Source organism: Hypanus sabinus, unplaced genomic scaffold (assembly GCF_030144855.1).
Source record: "Hypanus sabinus isolate sHypSab1 unplaced genomic scaffold, sHypSab1.hap1 scaffold_417, whole genome shotgun sequence".
Lineage (NCBI taxonomy): Eukaryota > Metazoa > Chordata > Chondrichthyes > Myliobatiformes > Dasyatidae > Hypanus > Hypanus sabinus.
Window position 1 is genome coordinate 282337 of NW_026781296.1, and position 12537 is coordinate 294873.

Consider the following 12537-nt stretch of genomic DNA (forward strand, 5'->3'; position numbering starts at 1 on the left):
GAGCACAAACGCTACCGTCATTTGAAATGTGTTTCCAGATTTGAGGATTCAAGCATCTGATAGTTTTATTATTCCGTTTCCATATTTTCTTTTTTCAATGCGATGTTTTTATTTCTCATTCTTTTGTCAATTACATTGGTGCTGAAAATGTCATAGTTTCACAGTTTCACCTTGCTCGGTTCGCTGAACCGATGTTGGTCGCTTTTCCAGATCAAAAGTGTTTTTTTTTTCAACTGAACGGCCTGTCGAATAACGGCACTCAGGTCTGCTCTTCCGTAAGCCCTTAAACTATAATCTATGCATTGAATCTCATATTTCCAGTACAAATAATCGCCTCAGCTATTTTAACTGAAATAGTGGAAAAGGTGCTGTTTATGGAGAGATCGACCTTCACCGGTAGATGAGTCGTAGAAATCAGATCCTCGCCTCTTAACTGTCGGACAGTCGCCAATGCACAGCCACTTCTGTCCATTATTGCCCTCCGGGGGAATGCACCGACGGAGTCCACACATATTGAATTTAAGTTTTATCACTTCCAATAATTATATACCATTCATAGCAATCAGACATTTGGAGCTACCGATAATTCTGTGTTGTATCTTTCTCTCCAAATTTCCCGTAGTTAATTTAACGGCGATTGTGATCCTATCTCGGGGAAAATGCGGACTCTCCAAATGCATCACCAGTTACCTGGTTGGTATGGCAACAGCGGATCTGATGGTGGTTATCATTTTCGCTTTAGTGGAACAGGCCAACAATATCTACATTTATTCTAGATTCCTGCTCATCACTCCTGTATGCGCAGTGACAAATGTATTTAAGGTTGCGACGAGAGACTGTTCTGTTTGGTTTACGGTCAGTTTTACCTTCGATCGTTTCATCGCAATATGTTGTCGAAAGCTACGGGAACGATACTGCACGGAGAGAACTGCAACGGTGGTTATGGTGACTGCGGTTATAGTGAGCTGTGGGAGAAATGTACCGTTTTACTTTGCCATTGAACCTTACATCATTATTGACAACAAACCGTGGCGTTGTGTCTTCACTGCTGAATACGCTACTTTACCCGTGTGGAAAGGTGTCGAATTACTGGATACCATTTTAACACCGTTGCTACCAATCGGCTTAATTCTTGTCTTCAATGGGTTAACTGTGAGACATATCATTACGGCAAATAGAGTCCGCAGAGGGCTTCGGAACAGCAGTGATAATCAGAAGGATACCGAGGTGGAAAACCGCAGAAAATCGATGATTTTGTTGTTTGCAATTTCAGCTAATTTCATCTTATTTTGGATACCATATCTAGCTTATTCCCTGAACTGGCAAACGGTAAATTATTTTTATCAGGACCGATATTTGAGTACCCCGCTATACATCCTACAACAAATTGGGCTCATGCTACAAATGCTGAGTATGTGCACCAATACTTGTATCTATACACTGACACAGAGGAAATTCAGAAAAGAGCTGAGGAATGGACTGAAGTATGTGTTTACATTAAATGGCCATCTGTGTAGATAACGCCCGCCTCCAATGGCAACTCAGCGGAGTTTTCGAATAAAACAGTTTTAAATATGAGTAGGTTTGTCATACTTTCAAACAATCATTTGCCTAGTCATCCAGAAATTGCAGACTCCACGGATGATAGCATATTTCCTGCAGTTAAAGTAGGAAAACTGGACAAACGTTCATTGAGCTGACATGATTGTTACATGTGTTCTAGTAGACTCCAATCTATCACGGAGAATGGACAGTGGCAATGGTGGGAATACTTCTGAACTTCCCCGGGTTCAGATGTTTCAAAATGCACAGAGTCCGGTAAAGAGTGCAAATAGAGTGTCATTGAAACACAGAGAGTATGACCGTAGCACAGCTGTACAAAGGAAACAAACCATAGAGAGATTATTTTTTGATAGACTGTGATCTCAGAAGCAGAAAGGGAGCAATCACTCTTTTGAGAGTATTCTGTGGAGACCACACACTCTGCCACCCTTTCAACAAGATACAATAAAACATGATTAAAATCGGGATAAGCGAGGAACATTTCGGGAGATAGATTTTGAACAGTGCCATATTAAGACGGTTCTTATCCCAGCCAAGCTAATCTGCATAATATTCATTGGCACGTCGACAGGTTAAAACACAGTGTGTTTTCAATATGACAGAATTTCTCAGTTGCTTCTCGGAAGGTGTCCTGGGATAAAAAGAGTGCATCCGAAAAAGAGAATTGTCCATTCAGGATCTCGTAACTTTTACTATAGCCTTACATGGGATAGAAGCTGATAGTATGGAATGTATTTAATTGATGCAATTAGGTAGGAACTTGGCAGCGCAATTTGGGAAACGGACAACTGTGTAGATAACGTCCAGGTCAAACTGTAATTCAGCAGAGTTTTTGATAAAACAGTTTTTTTTTAATTGAGTAAGTTTGGAAAATATGTCATGTTCAAACAATATATCCTTGGACATCCTGAAACTAATAAATATCAAACTATAACACAGAATTAACAATCATATGGGAAATGGTACCACAGCATAAAAAGACATGACAAACAGTCGCCGGGACAGTTTCATTCACCAGGCCATCAAACTGATGAACTCACGCTGATTTGAATGTATTTCTATGTTACATTTATTGTTCTATTTATTGTAGATTACTAAGATTGCACATTGCACCTTGTGACGGAGACGTAACGTAAAGAGTTTTTACTCCTCATGTATGTAAAGGATGTAAGAAATAAAGTCAATTCAATCACAAATGAAGGAATGACATCGGGTTTTTCGGGGTTCAGATGTTTCAAAATGGTCATAGTCGGGTGGAACAGTTCAAACTAAGTATCTTTGAAACACTGGGAGAGTGTTGTAGTATTACGACTGTGGAAAGGGGGGACACGCTGGGACTGTAAGTCAAGAGACTGTGAGTAGAACTCAGAAGTAGGACGGGAACAAACAATCGTTTGGTAGTATTCTGTACAGGGCTCCCATCAACTAAACGGAAACAAAACAAAGAGACAGTGAGAGATCGGGAGATAGATTATGGACAGGTGCCATATTAACACGATTGTCGTCAGAGGTAAGTTAAACTGCACTAATATTCATTGGTACTTCTTTTTATAAGGTTTAGATGTGACAGAATTTCTCGGTTACGTCCGGGAAGGACTGCTGGCACAATAAGTGGCAGGCGGTCTAGCGAACAATCCATTTTGGATCCAGTACTAGAAATTTAAAGGGATCAGCAAAGAGATCTCTCCGCGGGTCAGCATTTCAGGAACGATAGAGCAGAGTTATTCGATATTTACTTACACCTTACACTGAGATAGGAACAGACGGTATTGTAACTATTTAATTGATACTATTCGGTAGGAACATGGGAGCTGAATTTCGGAAGTGTTATGTTACTTCAAATAGACAAGAGAAATATGGAGATTGTTAATGGAGCACTTGAATGGGGTTCAGTACTGGCTTGCTTCATCGAGGCGGGGAACGCATGGCCGTGTTAAGTAGCCGTGGTTGATAAGAGATATGGACCATCTCTTCAAGAAGAAGAATGAATATGCTAAGGTTTGGGATGAAAGGATCAGACAGGGCTATGGAAAGTCACAATGCAGCCAGAAGGAATTTAACAATGAACTCAAAAGGGGACATGAGAAGGCCTGCGAGCCGCATTAAGGGAGACGAATGCCAGGAGATGACGAGGTCGAGAGAGTGGGCGAGATCAGCGATAAAGGAGGAATAATGTGCCTGGAGTGCAAGGAGGCAGTGAAGGCCCTTATTGATACTTTGCTTCTGTATTCAGCGGTGACTGCGACCTTGTTGAATGTGGATACAGTAAAAAAGGCAAATGCCTTTATCCGTTTTTTTTTTCTTTAGCAGATGTGTTGGGGCATGTAGATACTTAGAATTGCGAACTTGAAACTGGATAAACATGAATATCAGCCATTTCTCGGTGCTAGAAGGGAGATAATCCAGGTAATTAGAGAAAGCAAGCCGCAGAAGTCGTACAAGAGGTTTGGAGAATGGCAAATTATATTTCTTCGTTCAAGAAATGTAATAGAGATAGCTTGAGAATTACAGGCCAGTGAGTCTTCCAGCAGTAGTGGGTAAGGCATTGGAGAGGTTCCTTAGAGACGGTATTTACGGAGAAACGTATTCTGTTTTTGGATAGTCAGCATGGTTTTTTGTCCCTTATGAGCCTGAATGAATTAAATGTAAAAGTGAAAAGTAAGCAGCTGAAGTTAAAAGTGTCGGTGAGGGCTATATTAATCTTGTCAGGTGTTAGACTGGGCTCTCATTAGTACACGCATTTAAAAGTCATGTGGCCTGGGATCTTGTGAAAACTGGCTGCACAGATTCAACACTGGCTAAGCAAGGGAAGGCCCATGAAGTAATCGATGGAGTGTATTCTGCCTGGAGGACAGTGGCTAGAGATGTTCCGCAAGGAAGGTATAATCTTCAGTTCAGTTTACAACTTTATCTAGACTCTGCTATTACAGTGTTCTGAGAGACAGACATTAATTTGATAATCCTACAGGAATTGGGCAATTTATTGAGTTAGGGAAGATTTTGAAAGAAAAATACTGAATTCGGACTGAAACTGCACGTTATCTAAACTGAAATCACCTTTACTTATTTTACAGGGCAGATGCTACGATTACATCGAAACATTATTTTCCAATGGAACCCTGCAACTCAAAATCTGCATTTAACAGTAATCAGCAGCACCATTAGGTGTTCCCCAATTGAACCGGCCTCCCAGATTGTGAATTTCAATTTGACAATTCAATCCAATTTGTCTTAATATCAATTTAGCATTGAACGGCGGGTTTATCGTACCAGGAATAGTTAAACTTATATCTCGCGCACTTTAGCCTTGACTTTACATGGCCAAAGTGAATTCCGTGTCTCCCTCTGAAATCAATAGCACCGCAAACAACCGTAAGAACGCACTCTAAAGGCGCAGGTAAGGCATAACAAAAATCTGAGCTCGAACGTTCCTTACTTCATCACTGTCGCCAGTAACTTGGGTATATAAAATAAGCAGTTAATTGCAAGAGTGAAAATCCTTATCAAATATTCCAAATAACAAAGGGAAAAGCTGATGTAGATGGTTGCGGCCCCCATATACTATGACTTGATGCAATTTTGGAAACAGAAGCATCTCTGATATTCACATGTCCCTGCCAGTTTATTTGAACCAACGAAGCAGAAATTTACAGACAGTGAGATCCAATTCTGAAAGAAAGGATGGATTCAAATATATTTTGAATACATCCTAACAATCACACGACTGGACTGCCGTTGATTCAGGCATACATTACCATTGTTTCTCTTTGAAATGAACTCACAATTTTTTTATTACTGTGCAATATTTTATATTCTCAGTGCGTTTACACTTTAAACTCTCGCAGAGCATCATATCATTTTAAGTATTGAACAGTTAAGAAATAATGCATAATTAGAATCAACAACATTTAAGAAATCCTTCCGAGCGAAAGCAAAGAGACGCTGGTAGCTATGTATCGTACGCAAGTTAATATTCAACATATTGAAATCATGTCGTAAGCACGTGACCAAATTTCCAGCGACTTAAACCTGCTCTCACTTCCAGTCACTAACCGGAGATGGGATTGTTACTAAATGGATGATTACTTTTATAGGATCATGCTTAATAATCACCATTACAACCGTTGAAGTAAGAAATTTGGACACAGTATGGAGACCGTTGCCACACGGACCTCGAATCCGAACCTATGGTCTTTACATTCTTAGTAATAGTGTGAATGTATATTCCTTTAGTGTGATGCCTCCCTTATAATGGGAAGCAGGAACTTAGGATGATGGCGCCTAACGGAGACTGCTTTGCTTGCATCTTCGGGAAAAGCTCAATTTCTATTTTCAAAAACTCTTTAAATTCATTTACAGAGCTCTTTTGAAGACTCTGGCCTGGTGTTGCACTCCACAGAATCATGTACAACTACGAAAGGGATAGATAAGATAGTGGCAGGAAAGTTATTTCCACTAGTAGATGAGACTGGAACTTGGGGACCTCTCCTCACGATTCGGAGATGTAGATTTTGGACGGAGATGATGAAGAACTGCTTTTCCCAAAGAGTCATGAATCTGTGGAATTCTCTGCTCACTGAAGCAGTGCAGGCTAAATATATTTATGACAGGTTTGGATATATTTTTGCATAGTTGGGGAATTAAAGGTTATTGAGAAAAGACAAATCAGTGGGGATGACTCCATGGTCATATTGTCCATAATCTCATTAAATGGCGGAGCTGGCTTGATGGACCAAATAACCTACCCCTGCTTCTATTTCTTAAGTTCTGTTTTTATGTTTGCCGCTCATCTGGTTACATTCAGATAGCACGTCAAGCAGAATGCTCTGCTAATACCCAAAAGTAACTCTAGCTTTCCTATCCTTGTATTTTCGACAGAGGTCGAATGTTATGTCTATAATTCTGAGGCTTTATGATGCTGCTATGCGTTATGGCCTTTTGTCATGTTTGTATACAAACACAGTCCAATCAATTTCGTTTCCTCTGTAGTACCTGGACAGTGCATAGCTCTCCGTTGATCAGTTGAATTTAACAGCTCAGTAAGGTTGTCCCCGGCCAGTAATGTATATCATGATAAATATATCTCAGGTGTTGAGGCGTAAAGTATGCAGTGCATGTTATTTATTCTTTCAGATACTAGCCCCTGTTTCCTTCCATTGCTACTTTCGTTCTTGTCCCCAATGGGCAAGCCGGTGGGAGTAGCGGCAACAGTACTCGGTTCTTTAGTTTCTTCTGGCAGGAGATTTTTGGAAATGGGCTGCCTATCATCGTCATAATCAAACGGAGCTGCATCACTACGCCCAGCACAAACGTCCGATTTCAAATCTCGGGCTTGTTTCCCATTTCCCTGTCAATAGAGATGCGGACCCAGCGGCTTTTCTATCTGCTTTCGCCACTCAGTTTGATCACCAGTATTACATTTCTTTTCCGAGAATGACTTCGCTATTATGTTCAAATATATTCAAATCAGCAGAGATGTCATTAAATCCTTCCAGATCACTGCTAGATAATCTGCTTCCTATCGCACACTCCATTCTTTTACATGTTTTCTAAAACTGATTCAAATGCATTATTTACAAGCTCCACGCACCCACACTCCTGACAAATATTTTGCCTTCTCATTAAGTTTGCCAGCTTCTCTTCAAGAAGGGTCATCACTTTATAGAAACACGATTGCTTCTTCTGATCAATCGTTCTGTACTTCGGCTTGCTGCCGCAATTCAACCCAGTTCTCAATTAAACATCATTTTGCTCTGGCTTCGTTTAACTTCGTTGCCTCACATTTTCCCACGGGTAACCATCCATGTCGTTATCATAGCGTTTTTATTTGCCTTCATACTCCCGTGACCAACGATATTCCCACACTGAGGAGAATTCCGCGTGATCTACTTCTGCATCACAACAAATATGAAAAAAAGACATGAACTGAGTGCGATCATTTGGTTATGGGAGACTTTAATTTCAAAGATATTGAGTGGGTTAACCCAGTGACTAACGGATTACAAGGAAGTGAGTTCAGAGTGATTGATTTTTTTTGACCCTGTATGTGAAAGCAACAGGGGAGGCCTGACAAGATTTGAAATTATGTATAGAATTTTGAGTACGGAAGCTATTGTGCCTTCCGGAGCAAGTGATCCAAACATTGTTAGTCTCGAATTTGCTTTTCGGGGAGTACATCAATAAAAGCTAAAACTATTAAATTGCATTTCATTAAGGCAAAGCTTTGAAGATGCAGCTCAGAATTCAGAAGGTAAGCTGGAAGGAACCGCTTGATGTTGAGTCAGTTGAAGAAGAATGGGGATCAATTTAAAAGGGTAAACGTCGAGCCGGAAACGGTAAAACCTAAGTTCCTCAGAAGCAAAAAAGAAATTCCAAATTTCAAGTTTCAATAAAGTTCGAATTTCAAAGTAAAATAAATTGTTAAAGTACATATATGTCACCTGAGATCTGTAGGCATTTTTGCAAATCATTATAATGTAGTGTAGTCCTTCGTTAGTCTCGGTAGATCATGGATTTGCACCTTCAAAAGTTTTCTTTTTGTATTGAAGACCGGCAGTTGCCCAAGCTGCAAGTCTCTCCTCTCCACGCCTCCAAGTGCAGGGCATTAGGACCTATACAGCTTGGCACCGGTGTCGCCGCAGACTAATGTATGGTTAAGTGCCTTGCTCAAGGACAAACACATAGCCTCAGTCAATGATCGAAGTAGCGGCCTTCAGATAAATAGAGGAACACCTTAACCACTTGGCCACGTGTCAATAGAAATCTATAGACTAGTACATGGATGAATAAAGATATACGTAAAATATTGAAGAAAAGTTAGCTAGAGAAAAGTTAGTATTGCTGTAAACATTCGGTCAAATAAACATATACGAGCTGTAGCCGTGGGAAATTCAGATTGTCAAAATGCAGATTGTGAGGAATGTTGCAGGCAACCCTAAAAATTTACTCCGACGATATTTTTCCAATAACTTAGTAATAAAAAAAAATTCAAAGAACCGGTAACGAGTATTAGGAGTGATAGTTAGGTGTTAAATTATGCAGAGAAGGTCAAAGCCAATACTCTTAATTCATATTTGGCTACTGTATTCATCTGCGAAGATGTTAGCAATATGCCAATGCAAGAGAAAAAAATAAGGTTGGTTTTTACTGTTGTCTCAGCAGGGGAAGCAGCAGAGTAGACGTCTTTGTTTACAACTGTGTGGACTCTGAACTGATTCTTGCCCTTATATAATCTATTCACAGCATTTTAATGTCGACACGAGCAGCTTCAGGTAACGACCTGCTAAAGCTGAAAACATTCTGAAACAAGTGGTTATTCGATTGTCAAGTGCATGGAATCTGAACTGATTCTGGTTCTTGGGCAATGTAATCATAACAGCGGAATGCGGTTATAAGGAACTCCAGGTCAATGACTTGCTAAATCTAAGTTCATTCTCAGAGGAGTAGCTGTACTCGGAGGAGTAAAATGCCAGATCTACTGAAGAAGCAATCTGCAATCTCCTTTGTCTCTATTTGAGTAGCCTTATTTAACTGGTTTGGACCAGTCAGAGTTGAAAAAGACAAATACACAAGGCTGGGTTTAGACAACGTTGGATGTTGCCCTGTACAATGACTAGTAAGAAGGTGAAGCACTTAGGTCAGTTGACTTTGAGACAATAGGATTTGGATACCGCTTTTTCCGGGTAATAACTTTTCCATTCATTGACTGTTCATGGAGGGTTTGCGTTTCTAGTAGGGTGCACACAGGTGGATAGTTTGTGAAGCCACGTGCTTTTTAGCTGAGTCAATAAAAGGTACATGTCGGCATATGCAAGTCTCTGTGCCTCACTGACCATTATTACAAAGGGTGGTACTTTCAACAGAATTGGCGTATTGGAGGATGGGGGTGATCTGGATGATAAATCTGAGTGATCTCCGGGATATTTGAGTCGGTCCACGTGGGTGAGGTACAAAGACATCTGCGGTGGGGTAGCTAGCGGTTACTAACCCAGATGTTTAATGCAGGGAATAAGGAAACTCTGCAAGTCGGAAGGACTTGGATTGTTTTAATTCGAGGGGATAGATCTAGAAATACGTGTTGAGGAAGTTATCGCAATATGAGGAGTTTCTCTTACCCTGCCTCTGAAACTGCTGGGGATGCCCTGAGGAAAATCTTCCAAAGGGTGCTGTAAACAATTACAAAAGAAAACAGTAGCAGATGGCTGTCTAAATCCGTATTTTATAGTTACGACGCAGGTTAGAATCGGAAAAAGGAAAAGGAAGACAATATAAAGTGGAAGCCAGCGAGAGAGGTTACAGCAGGAAGTCCTAGGATGTCAACATAAAGCAGACGCCGAGCGAAATAGGTTAGAAGGAGAACACAAAATGTTTCAAAAGGAGGTAGAATATTTTTTTGGGAAAGGGTTACACGGTTTGAGAGGTATGGACTTGTTTCATATGAACCAGTTTCAGATGAAGTGTCAGAAATGACAAAGGAAAATGGAAGCTAGAGCAAGCAGGCAATCTAGCAAAGTGTTAAGTGGAAGGATTAGGGCAGGCGAAATGGAAAACTGTCCATCCAGGATCTTGTACCAGAAAATGAAACGGATCAGGTGACAGGTCTCTTCATTGGTCAACTATTGGACATTTTCTATCACCTTACACTGGGATAGGAGCTGATTGTATGGAACGTATTTAGTTGATTCTACTAGGTAGGAAGTTGGGAGCCTAATTTGAAAACGGAAAACTGTAGATAACGTTCAAGTCCAATTTCAATTCAGCAGAGTTTTTGAATAAAACACTTTCAAAAAATGAGTAATTTTGGCAAAAATATCACAGGTTTAAGCAATCATGTCCCTTGTCATCCTGAAAAGAATAAATTCCAAACTACCACACAGACTTGGCAATCATCCGGGAAAACCTACCGCAGCATAAAAGCCAGGACCAGCAGCCTCCGGGACAACTTCCTCCACCAGGCCATCACACTAATTAACTCACGCTGATTTGAGTGTATTTCTATGTTACATTTATTGTTCTTTTTATTATAAACTACAAAGATTGCAAATTGCACCCTGTGACGGAGACGTAACACAAATAATTATACTCCTCATGCATTTGAAGGATGTAAGAAATACATCAAATACATTCAACCAAAAAGGAAGGAATCAATTCCTGGTTTTCGGGGTTCAGATGTTTCAAAATGTTCATCGCTGGGTGAAACAGTGTAAAAGAAGTCTCTTTGAAACACAGTAAGAGAGTGATAGTATCACAGCTGTGGAAAGGGGGGCCACTGTGGTGGGATTGTGTGTTACTAGACTGTGAGCAGAACTCAGAATTACGACGGGAACAAACACTCCATCAACAAAAGGAAAACAACGCACAGAAACAGTGACAGATCGGGAGGTAGAGATTGGACAGGTGCCATATTAACACGAATTTTGCCTGTGGTAACTTAAACTGCACTAATATCCATTGACACGTCCTCTGTTTAAAAGGTTTAGGTGCGACAGGATATATCGGTTATGTCCGGGAAGGACTCCTGGCATAATAAGCAGGCAAGATGTCTGCGACCTAACCTTTCTAGTACTGGAAAATCGAAGGGATCAGTTAACAGGGCTCTCTGCGGGTCAGCATTTCAGAACGATAGACGTTTTTCGATGCTATTCGACGTTTTCTAATACCTTACACTGGGATAGGAACAGGCGGTATAGAATGTATTTTATTGATACTATTCCGTAGGAACCGGATCCGAATTTGGGAATTGATGTGTTCCTTCAAGTCTACAAGAGAAAATCGGAGATTGTTAAGGGAACACTCGAGGGGTTTCAGTATAGGCTTATTTCTTTGAAGCGGGGAACGAATGGCTGTATAAAGTAACCCTGTTTGATAAGAGATATTTACTAGAGTGAACATCCTTACCAAATATTCTAAGCCAGATATGAGTGATTGCCGCCCCATATACGACGAGTGATTGCGGTCCCATATACGAATACTTGATACAATTTCGGAAAAATAGTAAGCAGTCTCTGATATGCACATGTTGCTACACATTTATTTCAATTAATGAAGCAGACATTTGCAGACAGTAAGATCCATTTGTGAAAGATTTGATTCAAATATCTTTCCAGTACAATCCTAACAGCCATACGACTAGTCTTCCATTGATTTAGGCACGCATTACCACTGTTTCTCTGAACTGAACTCACAAATATTCAATGCTTGTGCAATAATATACATTCTCAATGCGTTCACAATTCACAATGCACAGCATGACATATATTTAAGTGTTGAACAGTTAACAAATAATCCGTAATTGGAATCATACAACATTTAAGGAATACTTTCGATTTGAAAGCGAAGGGACGCTGGTAGTTTTATATCATACGCAGATTAATATTCAACATATTGAAATCATGCCGTAACCACGTTACAAATCTACAACGATTTAAACGTACTCTCACCTCCAATCACTTACCAAAGATGGGATTGTGACTAAATGAACGATTTGTTGTATAGTATCACGTTTAATAATCACTATTATCACCGTTGAAGTAACAGTGTCACAGGGACGATGGAAGTGAACCAAAGTGCAGGACACCGGCACGTAGGTAGTATTAACAGAAGTGGGTTCAAGGTTATCAATTTCAAAGTTATCAATTATCAATATCAAAGTTGCATGTTGTAATACACCATGTAATACCATCCCCTACCTTGCCATTGACAACAGTCCCTTAATCCTAGCTCAGAAGTAAATTAGTGTATTTACTAATAGTTGCAAGCAAGGCCGGGGAATGGGTCGAGGGGAGCCAAGGAGTGAGAGAAGCTGAATCGGGGATCGAACCCGGGTCACGACAGCAAGACTCGGGAGTCTTTAGGCAGAGTAAGGATGTGGATCAGGGGATGTGCGTGGCCGGGAAAGAACAGACGGCGGAATGCCCTACTCCTATTAACACGGGGGAGAATGAATACAGGTAACCAGCGGGGGAACGGAACTCA

The 12537-nt window shown here is 40.5% G+C and overlaps 1 protein-coding gene across 1 annotated transcript in view; it reads left to right on the plus strand.

The window, feature by feature from the left end:
• The first annotated feature begins 3678 nt into the window (after positions 1 to 3678).
• LOC132388816 (NACHT, LRR and PYD domains-containing protein 3-like) overlaps positions 3679 to 12537 on the plus strand; it is a 71443-nt gene continuing 62584 nt past the window's right edge. Inside the window, 1 exon segment of the mRNA XM_059961238.1 lies at positions 3679 to 3828. Within this exon segment, the coding sequence (XP_059817221.1) occupies positions 3679 to 3828 (150 nt within the window).